The sequence below is a fragment of the Anomaloglossus baeobatrachus genome, chromosome 5 (assembly GCF_048569485.1).
Source record: "Anomaloglossus baeobatrachus isolate aAnoBae1 chromosome 5, aAnoBae1.hap1, whole genome shotgun sequence".
Taxonomy (NCBI): Eukaryota; Metazoa; Chordata; class Amphibia; order Anura; family Aromobatidae; genus Anomaloglossus; species Anomaloglossus baeobatrachus.
The window spans coordinates 512,500,201-512,524,441 of NC_134357.1; the positions used below are offsets into that span (position 1 = coordinate 512,500,201).

The 24,241-nt window shown below is 44.4% G+C and overlaps 1 protein-coding gene across 1 annotated transcript in view; it reads left to right on the forward strand.

Annotated features, from left to right (window-relative positions):
• The window catches only part of LOC142312861 (uncharacterized), a 197,425-nt gene extending 173,474 nt beyond the window's left edge, over positions 1-23,951 (forward strand). Inside the window, exons 10-11 of the mRNA XM_075351847.1 lie at positions 1,634-1,703; positions 22,520-23,951. Coding sequence (XP_075207962.1) covers positions 1,634-1,703; positions 22,520-23,799 — 1,350 coding nt within the window. The 3' untranslated portion in view covers positions 23,800-23,951. The remainder of the gene's footprint in view (positions 1-1,633; positions 1,704-22,519) is intronic.
• The last annotated feature ends 290 nt before the right edge of the window (positions 23,952-24,241 follow it).

Sequence of the window (24,241 nt, forward strand, 5' to 3'; positions counted from 1 at the left end):
TTATAGGATGTGATTTAGTCAGAAAGGTACACGTGGTTTTGTCAATAGTACCGTTTGGAGAATACATCCGCAACGAGTGGTAGTGTTGCGGAATCTTGTTCAAATCTACCGGGTCAGCAGACGACATGCCTCCTATGGTTTTGAAGACTACTAGAGATGGGGAGACAGAAGGCGCAATACGGTCTTACCCGGTATTTACCGTTAGAAGTAAAGAGAGGTACACTCACCTGATCGGGTTGTGCCAGTCACAACTCCTTAGCAAGCATGTGGATGTCCACGTAGTCCAAGCAGCGGCCCGTGCAAAACGTGGCAGAATTTATCATATAGGAAAAACGGGTTTATGCAGCGCTAAAAAACCACTGATGTCAGGATAATGAAGCAATCTCTTTTTTTATTTTAGCAATCCAACGCGTTTCAGAGACAAGAACCGTCTCCTTCAGGGAAAAAAGAAATCCCTGAAGTAGGAGACGGTCCTTGTCTCTTAAACGCGTTGGATTGCTAAAATAAAAAAGAGATTGCTTCATTATCCTGACATCAGTGGTTTTTTAGCGTGGCATAAACCCGTTTTTCCTATATGATATATCCTATGGTTTTGGACAGACAAGTTTCCAGACACTGAGTACCCTAGCTAAGGATTTTCCCAGTACCCCAGTCAAACTGTGGGGAATGTTGCCTCAGCCACAGCAGTCCCAGTAAGAGTTCATCCATTCCATTGTTCATAACTACGGTAGAAATGAGATGGACTCCCAGTGCCCTGATGGCTTAATGAACACCAATGGGACAGTACGATGGGAGATGCCCTCGGGAAGAACTGATCCATCGACCACCCGGATGGGAATGGGCTTGGACAGCATGACCAGGGGTACCTCGTGCAGTCAGGCGAAAATGAATGAAATGAAATTCCCGTCTGCATTGGTATCTATACAGGCTGCAACGGGTACAGAGGTGTTATTATATGTTAACGTGCCTTTATGTGTTAACTTAGAGGGTAAAGCAGGCATGTCCAGTGTTCCCCTGTGAAGGTGGTCTCAGCTATAGCTTGTTTGTTTAAACGTAATAAGAATATCTGTGTATGTAAATAATCAAAATATAGCTGTAGTAGCATAATTGTCTGTCTATGTAGAAATTTCACAGACCTACAATATAATTCAAAGCTGTATAGTCATGAAGGGGTTACCAAGAATAAGTGAACAGGTGTACAAACGATGGAAGTCTTTTAATGATGAGTAAAGGTCTTATCAGTAGTGTTCACACAGAAAGAATGTTTTAAGGAACAAAGTTGTGTTTCATAACATGCTGAGAGAAATTTAGGCGTGAAATACTCCTTACTCCCTGTTTAGCTTCAAGGCCAACGTGGCATTTTGTATAATTAAGTTTCTTTCAAAATACACGGGTCAGTTGATGACGCTGGCTGAAGGAGAGAACATGTCTGTGTGTTCATTGTCTGATACATTGATATATCGGCACTGATATACAGCTAATACGGCACAGTCTCTGGATTCTCTGTATGAAGATACCATTAGCAGTCTTCACCCAAAATTCCTCCCTTGATACCCCCTTTAACGGACGCTAGACTTGGTCGTTTCCCGACCTCTTAGGGCACTGGTTGGCATAATGCCCTGTCTATTTGCAGGTGAAGCAATCCGGTTTTGTCATAGACGTTTTGGATCTAGGACCTGTTTTCCCGATCTCCATGGGCACAGGTCTGGTTTCAGGGTGCGTGGCCGGAGACACAGTGTTGGAGAAAGAGGGGACTAACCTCACACGAGGTCGACTCTGTGCACGCTCTAACTTGTGTTCTGAGTGACGAGTGTCAATTCTAGTAGATGATATCTCCCTGGTGGCTAGAGCATCTTTCACATGCCCCGACAACCCCTTCCAAAAAACGGTAACGGCACCTTCTCTGGCCCCTCAAGTTCAGCGGCCAGGGTCCAGAATTCAATGGCGTAAGCAGTTACCGGTGATGTACCCTGGACCAGGTCCAAGAGACATAAGGCAGTCATATGTTACTTGGGGGCCTAAGAACACAGCCTTCAACGCCTCCAGAAAGTCAGTGGCCCGTTTACTTACTGGATCACCATGCTCCCATAGCGGGTAGCCCAGGCCAGTGCTCGATCCACATGGAGTGATCTCACGAACCCCACCTTGGCTATATCTGAGGGGTACTGTGAAGCCAAGAGCTCCAGGTGTATTGAGCACTGGTTTATGAAACCAAAACACGCCTTACTGTCCCAAGTAAATTCATTGGGAAGAGACAGGCGAGGCACGGCCTTGGCTGAAGCGATGACCAGTGACGTAACATGGTCTGCTGCCTGGGTTGCAGTCTGTTTTAATCAGAGCTGCTACATCCACAACTGGGGCAGCCTGCTCTACAGCCGACAGGCGAGCCTCCAGTTGGACTTATCTCTGTAGTTGCTGATTGTCCGCCATGTCCGGAGGACTGTTGGCTCGAGCTTAATGTTACGGATGGGACGATTGGAATGAAAATAATAGTCCAATCGTCTCCCAAAGTCCTCCAGACATATGACAAGGCCATGAGGGGACAGGAGGATGGACACTGCAACTAAGAGAGACAAATGAATAAGGAGTCGGTGGTGTTAGCTTCACACCCACCGCCCACAGGATGAGACCTGTTACAGCACAGGTAACCCCACGATACCCGGTAACAATTGGTGTACCAGCAGCCCTATGCTAAGTCTGCCTAGGCAGTCCAGCAGTAGCACCAGCCTAATTCTGGCACCATGCCGACCTGTCTGCCGTGCCCCTAGGTCCCAGCCGGTTAACCATTGGTTCCCACACGACAGACGCAGCGGGACCTCTGTGCCTAAGCCCTGAAGCTAGCGTTCCTGGGAACACTAGTACGAGCACTCGTTCCTGTTAGCTGCACAGGGGATGAGGACCGGTCACGTGCATAGGGACACACACACACACACACACACACACACACACACACACACACACACGAGTCTGCCACAAGCTCTGCAGACTACCGGTCACGTGCGTAGAGCACACGTCAAACCGAAAGGGTAATCCAGTTAGCGTCACTGGTACCCGGGGACTGGTAGGATAGAGTCTGTCCCTAACTGTGCCGCATTACAGGGTATTGTTGCGTCTGGCACCGACGCCTATCCCTTCCTACCTCAGTCCTTCACACACTCACTCCTGCCACAGACTCTGCAGGATAAAATGGCGCTGGAACTGATACATACACAACACAGTCTGCTAACTGAGCTGCTGTCACATAGAATGACGCTTGCGCGCTGATGGGCTTGGTTGCGAGCCTTTTATAGCCTCCTCCCTGCCTCAAGCCACATGCCATGTGGTAATGGCGCCGATTGCGACCAATCAACGGCCGCCGCATCAGCGATGTCGCCTGCGACGGCCTATCAGCGGCCACCTCGTCATTGATGACGTCACGCGAATGTGCGGTAGCTGGAATTCCGCACTTAGTGCCTGGAGCGGCTGGGCTGCGGGAACCCACGCATGCGTAATAGGGCTAAATGTGCACTTAGGCTCAGGATAGTGTAAGACTCTAGCCACGTGATGCTTCTCAGCTAGACGCCTAGAGCAACGGACAGGTGGCACTGTTGAGTCGGCCGATCCCAATGTAGGGGACAGAGACTGGACCGGATCTGTGTGAGGCTCAGGAGAACCCCGAAACGTAACACCCCCTTTCCTCAGATTTTGATACTTGCACATTATGAATGCCCCGACACAGCCCTCCTCACAGTATGATTCTTCTCTATACAGTGTAATGGTCCTCCATACTGACAGCTTCCTCTTCCATTTTTGCTTTCAAATGTATTTGTATCCAGGATGCAGATACAGTTGAGAGTGATGCTAGTGAGGGGGATTCGGACATCGGCGCTGACACAGAGCTCCTCCAACTCATGGCCCCATAGCTGCTGCGTAGTTTCCCACATTTAGCCATTCACCTCTAGTAAGGGCCTGGCACGCAAGCTTATGAACTATGATGAAATGGGGTAACATAATATGTAAAAATAAAGTGGTTTTCACGTAAGTCCCTATAATGACTTGTAGCCATCACATTACGCACAGCCAATAAGGAGGGACTATTAGAGCCTTTATAAAAACTGACTCAGGGATTGCTGTACCAATTTTAAAGTGGATTTGGATAATAAGGGGATGTAGGATTTCACAACTTCGTAATAGGGAGACCTAAAACGATATACATATACTTTAGACAGTGTGTGTTGCACAAATGCAGCAGTGAAGAAGATGAATGAAGTTTTCTGTGAATAATATAATATGTTGATTTAGTTAATACGTGAAAAGACACATACACTGAAGGAAAAAATTATTTGATCCCTTTCTGATTTTGTAAGTTTGCCCACTGACGAGACAATTATAGTTTATAATTTTAAGGCTAGGTTAATTAACAGTGAATATCAAAAATAAAATCTAAAAGATCACATTGTATAAATTATATAACTTTATTTGCATTTTGCAGAGAGAAATAAGTATTTGATCCCCTACCAACCATTAACAGTTCTGGCTCCTACAGACCAGTTAGACTGTCCCAATCAACTCGTTACCTGCAGTAAAGACAGCTGTCTTAAATTGTCACCTGTATAAAAGATACCTGTCTACAGACTCAATTTATCAATGTAACGGTAAGCCGCCCACTAAACAGGACCGCGAGGTACCACGAAACCCTTTAACCCCTATACAGGGATCTGGAATTACAGCAGGGTCTAGGGGTTCACTCCCTATGGTAGGCTGCAGTTCAGAGTTGGGGATAGTTGACAGGCCGAGGTCAAACCAAGATGTCAGGCGAGGTACAAAGCAGCAGGCAGGAGGGACGTCAATAAACAATGCAATTTCATATGAGAAATAAAGCAAGGTGCACAGTACCAAGGAGGATGTGGCTCAAAGCAACCCAAGACTATATCTGGCAAGGAACCAGGGACACTGAAGGTTATAAAAAGGGTTTGGTGCCTTCCCATAGGCTGAAGTAGGAGCTGATACTAGCTGGAAGGCACACCTCCCTACAGTCAGTCAGCAGTACTGCCAGTTCCAGCCAGTCCAAGCCTGGTGAATGTGCGGCGACTCCGCCCTCTAGAGTCACTGGAACTGACCTCTTCCCCATCACCAGCACTGCCTGTAGTGTGAGCAGAGCAGCGCCTGGTGACCGGGGCCAATGTCTCTGGAGCAGGCCCTCTTGGAGACGTGACAGTAAAGCGGCGCCTAGTGACTGGGGAAGACGTGACCGGAGCAGGCCCTGGAGATGTGACAGTCAGATTCTTAAGGCCTCTTTCACACGTTTTTTTTTTGCCATTAGTCACAATCTGTTTTGTGACTGATGCAATGGATCCGTCGCAGATTGTGGTAAAACTGATGCAATGGATCCTGTAAAAAAAAAAAACAAAAACGGATCCGTTGCTGAATCTGTCTTTTTCACAAAACTACGGATTGCGACTGTTTGCAAAAAACTGATGTGGGAATGAGGCCTAACCTCTACAACATGGGAAAGACCAAAGAGCTTTCTAAGGGTGTCAGGGACAAGATCATAGACCTGTACAAGCCTGGAATGGGCTACAAAGCCATAAGTAAGACGCTGGGTGAGATGGAGACAACTGTTGGTGCAATAGTAAGAAAATGGAAGAAATACAAACTGACTGTCAATCGTCATCGATCTGGGGCTCCGCGCAAAATCTCATCTCTTGGGGTATCCAGGATTATTAGGAAGGTGAGAAATCAGCCTAAAACTACACGGGGGAAACTTGTTAATGATCTCAAGGCAGCTGGGACCACTGTCGCCAAGAAAACCATTCGTAACACATTACGCCGTAATAGATTAAAATCCTGCAGTGTTCGCAAAATCCCACTGCTTAAGAAGGCATATGTGCAGGCTCATCTGAAGTTTGCCAATGAATACCTGGATTATTCTGAGTGATTAGGAGAAAGTGCTGTATCAGATGAAACAAAAATTGTGCTCTTCGGCATTAATTCAAATCGCTGTTTTTGGAGGAAGAGAAATGCTTCTTATGACCCAAAGAACACAATCCACACTGTCAAACATGGAGGTGGAAACATTACGTTTTAGGGTGTTTCTCTGCTAAGGACACAGTAGAACTTCATCGCATGAATGGGACAATGGATGGAGCCATGTACCATAAAATCCTGAGCGACAACTTCCTTCCCTCCACTAGGACATTAAAAATGTGTTGTGGCTGGGTCTTCCAGCATGACAGTGACCCAAAACATACAGCCAAGGCAAGAAAAGAGTGACTCAAAAAGAAGCACATTAAGGTCATGGAGTGGCCTAGCCTTTCTCCAGACCATAATCCCATAGAAAACTTATGGAGGGAGATGAAGCTCCGAGTTGCCAAGCGACAGCCTCAAAATCTTAATGATTTAGAGATGATCTTCAAAGAGAAGTAAACCAAAATTCTTTCTGACATGTGCGCAAATCTCATCGACTACAAAAAGCGTCTGACTGCTCTGCTTGCCAACAAGGGTTTTCCCGCCAAGTATTGTCTTGTTTGCCAGTGGGATCAAATACTTTTTTCTCTCTGCAAAATGAAAATTTATATAATGTAAACAATGTGATGTTTTTGGATTTTTTTATATTCTTTCTCTCACTGTTAATTTTAACTTGCCATTAAAATTATAGATTGTTCATGTCTTTGTCAGTGGGTAAACTTAGAAAATCAGCAAGGGATCAAATAATTATTTCCTTCACTGTAGGAAAGATTCCAACAGCAGGTCCAGACCCAGTGTGATTGGTCAGTTATATACTACAGCTTGGCTGGCAACTTGTCCTGCTGAATATGATCTACACATTTTACTTAATTCTTTATGCACTTTATGCAAGCCAGCACAATATATTTTTCATGAACATCTAACACCTCTGTCAGATAATACCGTATTTTTCGGACTATAAGACGCACCGGACCATAAGACGCATCCTGGTTTTAGAAGAGGAAAATAAAATTTTAAGCTAAATATGTTGTCATGACACATTGTTATGGGGTGAGGATATGCTGCTGACACTTATGGGGGTAATCTCCCCAGATTCTCTAACTCAGGTGCTCCATCCTGGTAATGATCCTCCTGCCTAGTTTATATATATATGTCCCTCATCCTGGTATAGCCCACATCCTGCTATATACTGCCATCCTGGTATGTGCTCCCATCCTGCTATATACCCCATCCTGGCATAAGGCCGCATCCTGCTATATACTGCATCCTGGCATATACCCCATCTTGGTGTATGGCCGCATCCTGGTATGTGCTCCTATTCTGCTATATACCCCCATCCTGCTATATGCGGTTATCCTGCTATATACCCCTATCCTGCTATATATCCCCATCCTGCTATATGCCGTCATCCTGCTATATAGCCCTATCCTGCTATATACCCCCACCTTGCTATATACCCCCACCCTGCTATATACTCCCATCCTGCTCATAATATACCCCCATCCTGGTATATGCTGTCATCCTGCTATATACCCCTATCCTGCTATATGGCCGCATCCTGTGGCACACAAAAAAAAATAAACGTTTATACTCCCCTTTCCTCGCTCCACGCAGCATCGCTCCTCCTCCCGTCACTGCCAGGAGCAGCGCCGCTTACCTGTGTGGAGCCGGCCACGCTCCCTCCAGCATCGCGATGTTCTCCTGTTTGTGCCTGCCGCTGCTGCATGTGGACACGTGCGCACAGCGATTACGTCATCCCTGTAAGCACTGATAGTCTCCAAACACAGCCGCGGCCGGCAGACAGGAGGAGATCGCGGTGCTGCAGTGCTTCGTTGTCGGTGAGTGTACTGATTCACTGCACCCCGCGCTGATGATGATGCGTGGGGGGCAGTGAATACAGCCGCATATGATCACTCCAGGCTGTAGTTGCCAGGGGTGATCATGCTGGCCGGCTGTTTACTATGCGCGCATCCCACGCCCATCACCCTGCCCACCTGTCAGCGCTGGCTTCAGCGCTGAGGTATGATTGGCGGGATGATGGGCGTCCATATTAAATAAGCGGGCCCACGTGGTCACGGCATGCTGCTGCAGCCTGATTATGCCCCCGATGACCCTCATTCCCCTCAGCCTTACATTCAGACTATAAGACGCACCCCCCCACTTTCCCCCAACATTTGGGGGGGGAAAAACATTCAGACTATAAGACGCACCCCCCCACTTTCCCCCAACATTTGGGGGGGAAAAAGTGCGTCTTATAGTCCGAAAAATACGGTATGTGCTTTTCACATATGACCAACTGAACTGAGTTACTTTTTTTTTCATTTCCCATATATTCTTTTTTTGTGAATAGGAGGAGAATAATAATAATAATAATTTATTCATTTGTATAGCGCTATTAATTCCACAACACTGTCCCCATTGGGGCTCACAATCTAAGGTCCCTAACTGTATGTTTTTGGAGTGTAGGAGGAAACCGGAGTACACGGAGGAAACCCACGTAAACACGGGGAGAACACACAAACTCCTTGCAGAGGGTGTCCTTGGTAGGAATTGAACCCAGGACCCCAGCGCTGCAAGACTGCAGTGCTAACCACTGAGCCACCGTGCCGCCCATCGAATAATTTGTGTTTTAAAAAAAATACTAAACAAAAATAATAACTCTTGACTGTTTATCTCACAATGTGATGGGTGTCACACACAATTATTTCACATCCCTATATGCCAAACCAATAAACCTTTAGTTTCTGCCAGTTCAGACATGCACCTACCTAGCATTTAGTGTTCTATCCTGATTGAAAAGAATGGGGGGGGGGGCCTGTATCTGTGTATGTGTATATATGTATATATGTATATATATATATATATATATATATATATATATATATATATATATGTGGTTCTGCCACACACGCTGGCACCAGGACTGCCCTTTTACTCGCAGTTGTCAGCCCTTGCAGCATGGGAGCGGTTCTGACACTTCTCAGGTAGGTGATGTTCATACATGGTCCTGCACACTACACGAGACCTTAGGGTACGTATATAATTATAAATATAGTGTAGGGACCCCCCTTACAGAGATTTGCCGTGACGGGGCAGGGGGGCTCAAATCATTGATCAATTATTTGCCAAAAATCTCATTGAACTGTCACAGTAGGAATGAATTTGTGAATTTTACACTTTTTACTTTCTCATTGTTGCATGCCACTCATAGGCAGTGCTGGCTCCCTTTCTTTTTGTATATATATATATATGTATATATATATATATATATATTTTTTTTTTTTTTTTTTATACTACCAGTAAAGGCAAAACAAAAAATAAAATCCAGCCTTTTCACTGGGCATCCCTATATTCTGTATGTATGCGTGTGTGTGTGTGTAATATATACCGTATTTTTCGGACTATAAGACGCACCAGACCATAAGACGCACCCTGGTTTTAGAGGCGGAAAATAGGAAAATAAAATTTTAAGCAAAAAATGTGGTCATGACACACTTTTGGGGCGAGGATCTGCTGCTGACACTGTTATGGGGTAATGTCCTGCTCATATACTCCCCATGCTGCTCATATACCTCCATCCTGCTATATACCCTCATCCTGCTAATATACTCCCCATGCTGCTCATAATATACCCCTATCCTGCTATATACCCTCATGCTGCTCATATACTCCCCATGCTGCTATATACCCTCATCCTGCTCATATACTCCCCATGCTGCTCATAATATACCCCTATCCTGCTATATACCCTCATGCTGCTCATATACTCCCCATGCTGCTCATATACTCTCCATGCTGCTCATAATATACCCCTATCCTACTATATACCCTCATGCTGCTCATATACTCCCCATGCTGTTATATACCCTCATCCTGCTCATATACTCCCTATGCTGCTCATATACTCCCCATCCTGCTCATATACTCCCCATGCTGCTCATAATATACCCCTATCCTGCTATATGCCCTCATCCTGGTGTATGGCCACATCCTGTAGCACATAAATAAACGTTCATACTCACCTAACCTCACTCCCTGCAGCACCGCTCCTCCTCCCGTCTATGTCAGCGGCAGCGCCGCTGAGTGGAGCTGTCCCCATTCCCCTGCAGCATCGCGATGTTGTCCTCCAGTGGTCTGTGCCGGCAGCTGCGTGTGGACACGTGCGCACATCGATGACGTCATCGCTGTGCGCGCTGCTAGTCTCCACGCAAGTCAGCTGACCGGCACAGACAGGAGATTGCGATGCTGCAGGGGAACAGTGAGTAATGTGTACTGATTCACTGCCCCCCGAACTGATGATGATGTGCGGGGGGCAGTGAGTACAGCCGCACATGATCACTCCAGGCTGCAGTTGCCATGGGTGATCATGCGGGCAGGCTGTTTATCCCTGCCCATCACCCCGCCCACCTGTCAGCGCCGGGTTCAGCGCTGAGAGATGGGCGGGAGGATGGGCGTGCATATTAAATGAGCGGGCCCACGTGGTCACTGCAGGCTGCTACAGCCTGCTCGTGCCCCCCATGACCCGCTCCACCGCAGCACCCTCATTCCTCGCAGCCACAGTCAGACCATAAGACGCACCCCCCACTTTCCCCCAACATTTGGGGGGGAAAAAGTGCGTCTTATGGTCCGAAAAATACCGTATATATAGCCACCTATATATGTAGGGGACCTCAATGCGAATATGTCAACGATCCCTGAATTCCAACTGAAGAACCCTACCTATTACCCTGTAGCCTCGAGGACACCCTCCATGGATGTATACCAAGATTTAACTGAGACGGAGATCCGCAACATCATTTTTTCGGAGCCTACTTTACCCAATAATCTCACCAAACAGGAAAGATACGCATTGAATGACCTAGCGAACAATACATACATTTCAGTACGAGCAGCGGACAAATGTGGCTCAGTGGTCATACTAGATAAAGCCCTCTATGAGAATCAGATCATGAGCATGTTGGGTGATACTACCACATATAAACAACTTAGTTGTGATCCCACAGGCATTTTCTCAAACAAATTAGAGAGCATCTCACAGAAGGGATTCGATCGGGGGATCCTGAATAAGAGAACATATGAGTATCTTATGGTGGACAATCCTATATGTCCTATATTTCAGGGTCTCCCAAAAGTACATAAAGACGTGTGTGTCCCCCCCCCACTGCGCCCCATCGTGGCTAGTATTGGCTCCTTGTCCAGCCACCTGCAAGATTGGCTGGACAACATTTTGCAACCTCTGGTTAAACGTACCACCGGATATGTTAGAGACACTAAGGGGTACTTTGCACACTACGACATCGCAGGTGCGATGTCGGTGGGGTCAAATTGAAAATGACACACATCCGGCATCGCAGGCGACATCGTAGTGTGTAAAGCCTAGATGATACGATTAACGAGCGCAAAAGCTTCGTAATCGTATCATCGGTGTAGCGTTGGCGTAATCCATAATTACGCTGACGCGACGGTCCGATGTTGTTCCTCGTTCCTGCGGCAGCATACATCGCTGTGTGTGAAGCCGCAGAAGCGAGGAACATCTCCTACCGGCGTCACCGCGGCTCCCGTAGGATATGCGGAAGGAAGGAGGTGGGCAGGATGTTTACATCCCGCTCATCTCCGCCCCTCCGCTCCTATTGGCCGCCTGCCGTGTGACGTCGCAGTGACGCCGTACGACCCTCCCCCTTAATAAGGAGGCGGGTCGCCGGCCAGAGCGACGTCCTAGGACAGGTGAGTCCATGTGAAGCTGCCGTAGCGATAATGTTCGCTACGGCAGCTATCACAAGGATATCGCAGCTGCGACGGGGGTGGGGACTATTGCACTCAGCATCGCAGCATCGGCTTGCGATGTTGCAGCGTGCAAAGTACCCCTAAGAGTTTGCTGCAGAATTTACATGATATTGAATGGACCAAAAATTCTATTTGGATCATGAGTGACGTTAACTCTCTCTATTCTAGTATCCCCCATGATCAGGTACTACAAGCACTGTATTTCCACCTTGAGAAATCTAGCTCCCTAGATTGTGTTCACAAGTAATTCATTCTTATGGCAACCGTTTTTTTGTTAAAACACAATTTTTTTTTCAATTCAACAAAATTTTTTATCTTCAGATTTCTTGCTGCCCAATGGGAGCTAGTTTCTCCTGTGCTTTGGCCAATCTTTATATTATCAAAGAGAAAAGTCGGGCACTGCAGCCTAGGTTGCCAGGCAGTGGAGCCGTACTCACAGTTCTGGAGCAATCAGCTGTTTTCTGGACGTCATATGTTCCTAGGCTGATGGTGCCTGACCGAGTGGTGCTCAGCGAGCAGCATAGCAAAGTTCCAGTAATCCAGAAAAAGAAGGCGGCAGCTCACAGGGAGCTCAGTTCCTTGTCAAAGCGCTACTCACAGCATGAAACAGGCTGTCGTCCGCTCCCCGTCCCTGCACTCCGTCCTCCCCCCCACTGTTCCTGAGCTTGTCTGCGATAGCAGAATAACGTTTTTTGGCCACTTATCCTGTGAGCTGCCGCCTTCTTTTTCTGGATTACTGGAACCAATCTTTATATGTCCTTCTGGGAGGAACATTATATTCATACTTGCAGCAACCCTTATCTCGAGCATATCCAGTGGTACGCGAGGTATATAGACGATCAAGTCTTTATTTGTGACAGGCAAGCTGGTCTGGATCCTTTAAGCTTATCTACTGCTTTAAATACCTACCTGAACGATAACCAACTCAATTTATCGTTTACTATCAGTCATTTTGAAAACTCCGCACCATTCCTTGATATTCTTCTTCTGGGTAATCCTGATACAGGCAAAATAGAAACGACCCTTTATCGCAAAGCAATCAGCGGTAATACCATTTTATATGCCAGCAGTTGCTATGTCACCCACACAATTCAGAACCTACCAGTAGGGGAATATTTACGGGCCAAAAGGCTCTGTTCTTTAGAAACATCCTATTTCAAGTAAGCTGATATTATCAGTGGCAGGCTCAGGGAGAGAGGATATAGGGACCCTTCCTTAAAGAGGGCACAAAGTATAGCCAATAGTAAATCTCGCAGGACCCTGTTAGAGGATAAATCCAAGCCACAGGAATATATGGGTCGCATCACTTTCTCCACTCCATACAATATTGATTTTCCTGCAATAAAAAGAATTCTTTTGAAATTTATCCCTATCTTGCAGCAGGACAAGGAAGTGGATATGATCCTTTCAAAAAGGCATCAATGTAGTCACCAAACGTGCTAGAACCATCGGTAACAGAGTCTCCCCCAGTTTTTACACCTCAGGGGGCACTAATCAAACTTGGCTTAGCATAACGGGTTCATATCGTTGCGGATCACATAAATGTGGCGTTTGTAGATACATGCGATCTGCTCAATTCTTTCAGGGGAGTGATGGCAGTAGTTAAAATTACATCTTTTCTCATTTGTTCTTCAACTCTTGTTATATACAGGGCTTCTTGCTATCTCTGTGACAGAGTTTACATAGGGTGCACTACTAGTGCACTCAGGACACGTATATCTGAACATACGAGAACCACATCCTCTACCTTGTTCACACCACAGGTTGGAACTAAGAATAACGCTCTCTGTCAGGTCTCACCCGACATTTTTTAGGTTCTCACAGAGGAGATTTTTCTTCTTTACAAGTGATGGCTATTGAATATGTTTCCAAACCCTCCCAAAGGGGGCGATTGGTTCGCTGTTTTATTACAGGCAGAAGCGAAATGGATCTTAAAATTAAAGGGAACCTGTCACCTAGAATATGCGTTCTGACCTATCAGCAGACGCCTATGTGCCTAATTACACCTCTCTAACCATCCCTGTGTTATAAAATTGTATAATATGAAAGTAATAAACGTTTTATTACCTTCATATTTCATATGTAAATAGCAGGGAATGTGGACACGGGCGCGGCGCCTTGCCCTATGGACGTCTGCATATTTCCGTGGTATCGCGCCCCTGTGGGCGTGATACCATGGAGCGACGTCAGAATATCTTGCGCGCATTGCAGCAGGCTTCTCTTCCGGGTGTTCAATTGCCGGCTTCAGATGCGCACTGCGCGTCTGAAACTGACAAGGAGAACCCGGAAGAGAAGCCTGCTGCAATGTGCGCAGGATATTCTGACGTCGCTCCATGGTATCACGCCCACAGGGGCGTGATACCACGGAAATAAGCAGACGTCCATAGGGCAAGGCGCCGCCCCAATGTCCATATTACCTGCTATTTACATACGAAATATGAAGGTAATAAAACTTTTTTTTATTACTTTCATATTATACAATTTTATAACACAGGGATGGGTAGGAAGGTGTAATTAGGGCACATATGCGTCTGGTGATAAGTCAGAACGCATATTCTAGGTGATAGGTTCCCTTTAAATACCTGACAACCCGCAGGTCTTAATTTTCGATCGGATCTACGGTATATCATTTAAGTTCCACCCGGAGTCATTGAGTGCTTACTCAATAAATAAGCAAGGAGTTATATTTATATATTTTATACACCAGTTTAGGTAGTGTCTTATAAGGTATTGCACATGCGTAAGGCGGACAGGAACGCTGATGTATATGAAGTTTTTCCCTATCGTCCTCTTTCAGTAATTATGGATGTTATGCATTTTGAAATAAGAGGATGACAGGAGAAATTCTGACTCGCTAATATTATTATTATTTTTTCAGACCTAACAGTTATTAATGAGCGGGTATGTCGCGTTAGGATCAGCCCTATGGTATCTGTTCTCCCATATGAATTACTATGTTGTTATTATTATACATGTTTTCTTCTCATCATAGGGAACTGGTTTTTGAGTATGCTATGTAGCTGCTTATTGATTGTACATTTTATTGAAAACTGCTAATATGGATTTGATAACAGCCGTCGTCCTGACTATTATGAGCATGAACCCACCTTCAGGTATCGGTATTTAATGGGGAATTGATCGGGAAGAATCTTTTTGTACTAAAAAATTTTTTTTTTCTTTTTTAATCTTTGAAAAAAAATGTTTTGCATTGATTCTTTTGTATTGATTTCATGGCACATGCGTTTCCTCCCACTCAATTCTGGGAGACTGGAATGTTACTCATTTAAAGGGAACCTGTCATCAGAAATTTAGCTATAAAGCTAAAAGTTCCCCCCTCTGCAGCTCCTGGGCTGCATTCTAGGAAGCTTCCTATAGATTTTGCGTCACCTTTTATCCCAAAATAAACACTTTATAATCTGGTACCTTTTCGTATGTAAATTTCTTAAATTTTCCATGTGGGCGGGCTGTCTGATGTACGTTGCTGTTCCTCCATCATATTTACACCGCCCCCGAACGCTGATTTTGAAAGTTCAGGACACCGCCCCTGGGTGCCCGTGGTCCAGCGCATGCGCTGTTTCACTGTAGCGGTGCCGTGCACTGTGTGCACGTGCGACCGCTGTGACGCTTTGCGCGGGCACGAGGTTATGGGCGGCGCTGTTAGTGTCATCAGTAAGTGCCGCCCATAACCTCGTGACCTCGTGCTGAGCATGATGGGAAGGAGGGGACGTCCGGGCATCATTCCTCCAGCGCTTGCGCATAACGCTGGAGGAATAGGGGAAAGTGCGGTCACGAGGTTATGGGCGGCACTTACTGATGACACTAACAGCGCCGCCGATAACCTCGTGCCCGCGCAAAGCGTCACAGCGGTCGCACGTGCACACAGTGCACGGCACCGCTACAGTGGAACAGCGCATGCGCTGGACCACGGGCACCCAGGGGCGGTGTCCTGAACTTTCAAATTCAGCGTTCGGGGGCGGCGTAAATATGATGGAGGAACAGCAACGTACATCAGACAGCCCGCCCACATGGAAAATTTAAGAAATTTACATACGAAAAGGTACCAGATTATAAAGTGTTTATTTTGGGATAAAAGGTGACACAAAATCTATAGGAAGCTTCCTAGAATGCAGCCCAGGAGCTGCAGAGGGGGGAACTTTTAGCTTTATAGCTAAATTTCTGATGACAGGTTCCCTTTAACACCTGTGATTAAACAACCCCTCCCTCCTCCCCTTTCTTTCCCTGTGATTTCCATTTTCCAGAAGGGACCCATATATACCTAGTCTCTGGCCCTATACAGGTAACTTATGATTAAGGACTTTTCTGTTTTTATATACCCAGTCCGAAACGCGTAAAGTTCATCCTGTTAGTTACTCCCGCACAGTGCGCTTTTGGCTGAATTTTTAAGGTATACTCTCTTCAATAGAGGATCAAAGATTTTTTTTATGGAATTGGTGCCGAGTCCAAATCATTTTCCTTCCTACCTCTGCTACACCGGTGTGGACTAACCGGCGGACTGCGAGCACCCTGAGACATTGCATGGAGTAGGAGATAGGTGAGCTGAAAAACTCTCTTTTTTTACATTAAAACATTAATACTTTACATTTTTTTCAGTTATTGAAATTTTTTTTTTTTTTTGGATGACACCTTCCCTTTAATTTCATTTGTCACCTTGACCAGTTGCTGAGTAGATCTGGGGGGATTTTTACTAGAGTGCAGGGAGGTGGGTAATAGTACAGGGACAGCTGACTGACCTTTGTCATAGTTCTCACCGTATTCCTCCGAATAATGCTCACACGCGGGTTTACATTTTTCCCCTCAAACATAGTCTGATGTTCCCTGTCAAATGACATGGCTGTGCAAAATTTTGTGATTGTAAGTGCGACGGTGCGGATTCCTTTAGCAGACACACACACACATACACACACACACACACATATATACACACACACACACACACAGCTTTATATATTAGATATATACACACAACATACACCTATATCTACTATAGACTTACATTAGGTGCTATATATAGTCATCATTACGCAGTATTCATTGATCTATAAGGGTTGAGGAACATGTAACAACCCTATCTGTTACCATTGTGGATGTGATGTGAGATTATTGTGCTGTCACAGATGAGGGAAGCTGGATCTCTGCTGTTATTTCCAATGCTGGAGTGATCAGTGCTGGGGCAGAATAATGACAGCCATTGAGTGTGCAGAGGGCGGGGCTGGACACTGAGGACGGGAGGTGCCAGCTTTGACTGTGAGGTTCGGCAGACAAGCACAGGAAGATGTCAAGTTTGCTTGAGCTGCAGGTAAATAAAGTGGGTGCAGAGAATAAAGTGATAATTCAAGAGGAATAAAAGTTAGAAAAATGTAGGGGTGTTTTAAATGATGATACAGCATAGATTATCTTAAAAAAAGTTGGCGTTTATGGTCAGACAACTTCTTTAACGTTTAAAATTTATATCATCAAATATATATAATTCACATCATTAAGACATTGAAAATTAATGCAAGGAAAAAGCCAGTGCTCTTCAAAAAAACATTGCCGCCCATCCCTGGACAACTCTAAAATCTATTGAAACTTTGTTTTAGTGGACAAATAAGGCTATGTGCGCACGTTGCGTACTGTCACTGCAGAAATTCCTGCAGCGATTTGAACAGCACACGTGCGCTTCAGATCGCTGCAGAAAAAGTCCGTAATGAAAAAAAAATAAAGCCGATTCCATGCACTCTGACTGCAGCCCCTCCCATTGACAGGGTGGGAGATGCAGGCAAAGCGCAGGAAAGAAGTGACATGTCACTTCTTAGAACGCGCGCTTCGGGCAGCAGCCGAAGCGCTGCGCACTAAGGGTATGTGCGCACGTTGCGTACTAGCCCAGCACCGTAAAAGGTGCGCTTCAGAGCGCAGCTGAAAAGCTCCGTTCTGAAGCGCATGGTGCCGGCAGTGAACGTGCGCTCTGCCTGCAGCTCCTGCCATAGACAGAGCAGGAGCTGCCGGCAAAGCGCACGGAAGAAGTGACATGTCACTTCTTTTTACGCAGCGCTTCGGCAGTAGCTGAAGCGCTGCGTTGTAATATGCCACGTGCGCACGGCCCCTGCACAATCTCCATAGATTGTGCAGGGGACGCAGGACGCATGCAGTTACGCTGCGCTATAAAGCGCAGCGTAACTTCATGAATTTACGCAACGTGCGCACATAGCCTAAGACGCCACGTGCACACGGCTCCTGCATAATCTTCATAGATTATGCAGGGGACGCAGGACGCATGCAGTTACGCTGCGGTGCAGATCGCAGCGTAACTGCATGTAAATACACAACGTGCGCACATAGCCTAAGACCGAAGTGAAGCTTTTAGGTTTAAATAAGAACATTTGTGTCAACAAAGAACAACACAGTAACAAAGACCTAACCTTGACACTCAGGAATGTTGCATTGGTTAATTTTCCTGATTTAAAGATAAATCAAATCAACTAGTTAAAAAACTTAGATTTTCATTGTTTCTCTTTTATCTAATTTTAGCCTGAAAGGCTTTATATAGTTTTAACCCCTTAAGGACGAAGCCAGTTTTGCCCTTAATGCCCAGGCCATTTTTTGCAATTCTGACCAGTGTCACTTTATGAGGTTATAACTCTGGAACGCTGCAACGGATCCCAATGATTCTGACATTGTTTTTTCGTTACATATTGTACTTCATGATAGTTATAAATTTAGAACAATATTTTTTGTTTTTATTTGTGAAAAAATCGGAAATATGATGAAAATTTTGCAATTTTCAAACTTTTAATTTTTATGCCCTTAACCCAGAGAGTTATGTCACACAAAACAGTTAATAAATAACATTTCCCACATGTCTACTTTACATTAGCGCAATTTCTGAAACAAAATGTTTTGGGGTTAGGAAGTTAGAAGGGGTCAAAGTTCATCTGCAATTTCCCATTTTTTCAACAAAATTCACAAAACCATTTTTTTAGGGACCACATCACATTTGAAGTGACTTTGAGAGGCCTAAGTGACAGAAAATACCTAAAAGTAACACCATTCTTAAAACAGCACCCCTCAAAGTACTCAAAACCACATCCAAAAAGTTTATTAACCCTTCAGGTGCTTCACAGGAACTAAAGCAAAGTGGAATGAAAAAAAGCAAAAAATAAAATTTTACCTAAATTGTTGCTCTACCCCAAATTTATTCACTTTTAGAAGAAATAACACAACAAAATGAACCCCAAAACTTGTTACCCACTTTCTTATGAACGCGCCAATACCCCACATGTGGTCAGAAACCTTTGTTTGGACAAATGGGAGGGCTCGGAACAGAAGGAGCAATATTTGAATTTTGGAAAGCAAATTTGGCTGAAATAGATTGCGGGCACCATGTTGCATTTACATGTCCGCTAAGGTACCTAAACAGCAGAAACCCCTCACAAGTGACACCATTTTGGAAACTAGACCCCTTAAGGCTTCTATCTAGGGGTATAGTGAGCATTTTGGATCCACAGGTACTTCACAGATTTTGATAACGTTACGTTGTCACATTGAAAATTTTCATTTTTTTCTCAAAAATGTTGCTTTAGCATCAATTTTTTTCACTTTTTCAAGAGGTAATTCCAAAAATTTGACCCCAATGTTTGTTACCCACTTTTTTATGAGCGCGGTGATACCTCACTTGTGGTCTGAAACCTTTGTTTGGAGAAATGGGAGGGCTTGGAACGGAAGGAGCAATATTTGAATTTTGGAAAGGAAATTTGGCTGAAAAAGATTGCGGGCACCATGTCGCATTTGGAGGACCCCTAAGGTACGTAAACAGCAAAAAAACACCACAAGTGACCCCATATTGGAAACTAGGCCCCTCAAGGAATTTATCTAGATGTTTGGTGAGTACCCTGAACCTCCAAGTGCTTTACAGAAGTTTATAATGTTGAGCCATGAAAATAAAAAAATAAAATTTTACCACAAAATTGTTACTTCAACCAGGTAGCTTTTTTTTTCACAAGGGTAACAGGAAAAAAATCACCATGAAATTTATTGCGCAATTTCTCCTGAGTTTGTTGATATCTTGTACGTGGTGGAAATCAACTGTTGGGGCACACTGCAGGGCTCGGAAGAGAAGGAGTGCAATTTGACTGCAAAATTGGCTGGAATCAATAGCGGACGCCATGTTGCATTAGGAGAGCCCCTGAGGTGCCTAAGCAGTGGAGGTCCCCCACAAGTGACCCCATTCTGGAAAATAGACCCCTCAAGGAATTTATCTAGATGTTTGGTGAGTACCCTGAAGGTGCTTCACAGAAGTTTATAATGTTGAGCTGTGAAAATAAAAAAAATATATTTTTACCACAAAATTGTTACTTCAACCAGATAGCTTTTTTTTTAACAAGAGTACACGGAAAAATATCAGCATAAAAGTTATTGTGCAATTTCTCCTGAGTATGCTGATACCTTATGTGTGGTCGAAATTAACTGTTTGGGTGCACAGCAGGGCTCGGAAGGGAAAAAGTGCCATTTGACTGCACAATTGGCTGGAATAATTAGCGGACGCTATGTCGCATTTGGAAAGCCCCTAAGGTACCTAAACAGTGGAGGTCCCCCACAAGTGACCCCATTCTGGAAACAAGTCCCCTCAAGGCTTTTATCTAGGTGTATATTGAGCATTTTGAATCCACGAATACTTCACAGAATTTGATAAGCTTAGGTTGCCATATTGAAATTTTCATTTTTTTCACAAAAATGTTGATTTAGCGACACATTTTTCACTTTTTCAAGAGGCAACAACAAAACGTGTACCCCACAGGTTGTTATCTAATTTCTTGTGAGCGCAGGGATACCCCACATGTGGCCAAAAACCTTTGTTTGGATAAATGGGAGGGCTTGGAATTTATTTGAAAAAACACTCCCCAAATCATTCCCTGATTGACCAATTTATTGAAAAGAAAAAAAAAATCCGCTGTAATCCATTTCGACGTCCCACGTCGACTCTGGAACTTCTAGAATATGGGGGACACGTTCAGGGAACGTATCCCCCATTTTCTAGTATTGCAGACCCTCCATTTGAGGAGAGTGGGTGCAAAGAATCTGCACTCACTCTCCCCGGGTCACAGCTGCAGACTCCGTGCAGCAGCAGCAGCCAGCGTCTCTGAACACAGGAAGCTGACAGCCGCGCTCTGCACGTGTGTCAGCGTCTGCTGTGAAGGAGCCGGAGGAGGGGGCCGCGGGGGATCAGCGCTCCGACAGGTATGTCTGACACCAGGGAACACCGGGGGGGATAGGGGGGGACCCGGCAGGGCCTGGGGAGCAGGTTTCTGTCGCATGTGTTATGGCACATACGACAGAAACCATAAGAAAAGTGTAAATGCGGCCGGCGCGCTGCTGTGCTCGCCGGTGCGCGCGGCCATCTTGGATTTTCGGGAGGGGGTTGGGGGTCGGGGGGGCACTTTGGGGATACCGAGGGGACCGGAGGGAACCGGGAAAAAGATTTATCTCCCATCTGGCATGTTTGATCATGCCAGATGGGAGATAAATCATTTTTTACCGGCGCGGTCATTTACTATAACTTGATGATCGGTATACGGTGTATACCGGTCATCACGTGACTGGGGACCGGAAAAACCGGCCCGAATCATGATCTCCAGGGTCTCCGCTACCCCCGGTAGCTGAAACCCCGGAGATTTTCTGACGCTGGGGGGCGCTATACACTTATTTCTGCCCGCCGTTTTAAAACGGCAGAAAGGAATAAGTACCCTTTTTTGGTGCCGTTTTAAAACGTAACGCGGTCGTAATGGGGTTAAGTCACATTTATGCAGAACATAGAACATTTTGAAAGGCTCACAAACTTTCAAAAACCACTAAGGCTAAGTAATGTACAAAAGAACCAGGGACTGGAAATCATGACAGGCAGAGGGCAATAGTGCAAAAAGTTTGAGAAGTGTACACACATATGTATTTAAGGGCAATGTTTCTATTTGCTTGCATGACATGTAAAGGATTTGTTCTCTTTTTCTTATATCCACTGGTTTGTTAAATTAAACAATAATAAAGGACCTTACACTTTCTCCAAAGTGATGGCTTATATGTATATGATCAATATGCTCCTCCAATGTGCTGTGGTACATACTGGTACCTGTCAAAGAGTATATGTAAAGAGCTGACATCACATAATAAAACTAATTACAGGCTCCTTTCTGAGTTTTCAAAGGCAATTTGAAACAATTAGTGAAGGGCAGAGTGAAATATAAACCTTCAGAGAGGGAGGCTACAGTAGAGAAGTGGTGAGTTCTCTACGCAGGCGCAAGATTTTGCCTTGCGATATGGATGAAGCAGGTGAGTATTTCTAAACCTATGTTTTTGACTCTGCCTGCATTAGGGCAGAGCGAAGTGCGTCTGAGTGAGCAGGGAATATGTCTGCGCAATCGTGACGTTTTGCATACCTCAGTGGATAACGCGAGAGGCGTCATCAGCACAAGAGGATGGTGAAAGGAGGGACAGGAGGCGCAGATTAGGATGCCCATTGGACCAGACCATTTACATTTATGGCGGGAGATTTTATAAAGGTATTTGTGGGGTCTACAGGGGTGGACAGGGGGTAACGTACACCTTTTATAGAATGCAGCACAAGCGCTGCTTGATGTGGTAGTTTTAGTTTAGAAGGCCAAAATCTTGTGATAGGTACCCTTTAATAACTGAATTGTATTAGTTTGTAAGGAAAGGTTTTATAAAGTATATAATAATAAATTAATATAATTGTAATGGAGTGTTATTGAAAAATAACATTAGTTTTTTTTCTTGGCAGATGACTGTACTAGGAGCTCAGAAGGACATCTGGTATTCTCAGATTTTGCAACAGATACATGTGAAGGACATGTCATTAAAACTAATGCATCTGAATCCAAGGTCCTTTCTTCTGCTTTCTCAAAAAACAATATGCAAAACAAAAGTCACAGAAGGGCTGTTGAACATAAAATAGCTTCCATAAGGGGGAAACCATTTTTATGTTTAGAATGTGGTAAATGTTTTATTAAGAAATCAAAACTTATTATACATCAGAGAATTCACACAGGGGAAAAGCCATTTTCATGTTCAGAATGTGGGAAATGTTTTTCTACTAAATCATATGTTGCTCGACATCAGAGAATTCACACAGGGGAAAAGCCATTTTTTTGTTCAGAATGTGGGAAATGTTTTCATTGTAAAGCTGAACTTGCTAGACATCAGAAAATTCATACAGGGGAGAAGCCATTTTCATGTTCAGAATGTGGGAAATGTTTTTCTACTAAATCATATGTTCTTCAACATCAGAGAATTCACACAGGGGAAAAGCCATTTTCTTGTTCAGAATGTGGGAAATGTTTTTTTAGGAAATATGAACTTGTTTTACATCAGACATTTCACACAGGGGAGAGGCAATTTTCATGTTCAGAATGTGGGAATAGTTTTAGTAGAAAAGCTGATTTTGTTAAGCATAAGAGAATTCACACAGGGGAAAAGCCATTTTCTTGTTCAGAATGTGGGAAATGTTTTTCTACTAAATCACTGGTTGCTCGACATCATAGAATGCACACAGGGGAAAAGCTATTTTCTTGTTCAGAATGTGGGAAATGTTGTTCTACAAAAGCTGATATTGTTAGTCATCAGCGAATTCACACAGGGGAGAAGCCATTTTCTTGTTCAGAATGTGGGAAATGTTTTTCTAGGAAAGATGAACTTGTTTTACATCAGACAATTCACACAGGGGAGAGGCAATTTTCTTGTTCAGAATGTGGGAATAGTTTTAGTAGAAAAGCTGATTTTGTTAAGCATAAGAGAATTCACACAGGGGAAAAGCCATTTTCTTGTTCAGAATGTGGGAATTGGTTTTCTACTAAATCATCTCTTGCTCGACATCATAGAATTCACACAGGGGAAAAGCCATTTTCTTGTTCAGAATGTGGGAGATGTTGTTCTACAAAAGCTGATTTTGTTAATCATCAGCGAATTCACACAGGGGAGAAGCCATTTTCTTGTTCAGAATGTGGGAAATGTTTTTCTACTCAATCACATGTTTCTCGACATCAGAGAATTCACACAAGGTAAAAGCCAGTTTCTTGTTGAGACTGTCGGAAATGTTTTCCTAGGAAAGCTGAACTTGTTTCACATCAGAAAATTCACACGGGGAGAATCCATTTGTGTGTTTTAGAATGTGGAAATTGGTTTTCTATTAAATCTGCACTTGCTAGACATAAAAAAAAAAAAAAATCACACAGGGGAGAAGCTTTTTTTTTTTTTTTGTTCGAAATGTGGAAAATGTTGCTCTACAGAAGCTGAAATTGTTAGTCATCAGTGAATTCATACGGAGAAAAAGGCATTTTCATGTTCAAAATGTATGAAATGTTTCATACAAAAATCACATCTTGCTAGGCATCATATGAGTCATATAGGGAAAGCAAGGTGTTTTCATGCCCCGAATGGAAAATGTTTTATACAAGAATCATTTTAACATTGTAACTGAGAATTGACACAGGGAAAAAGCCATATT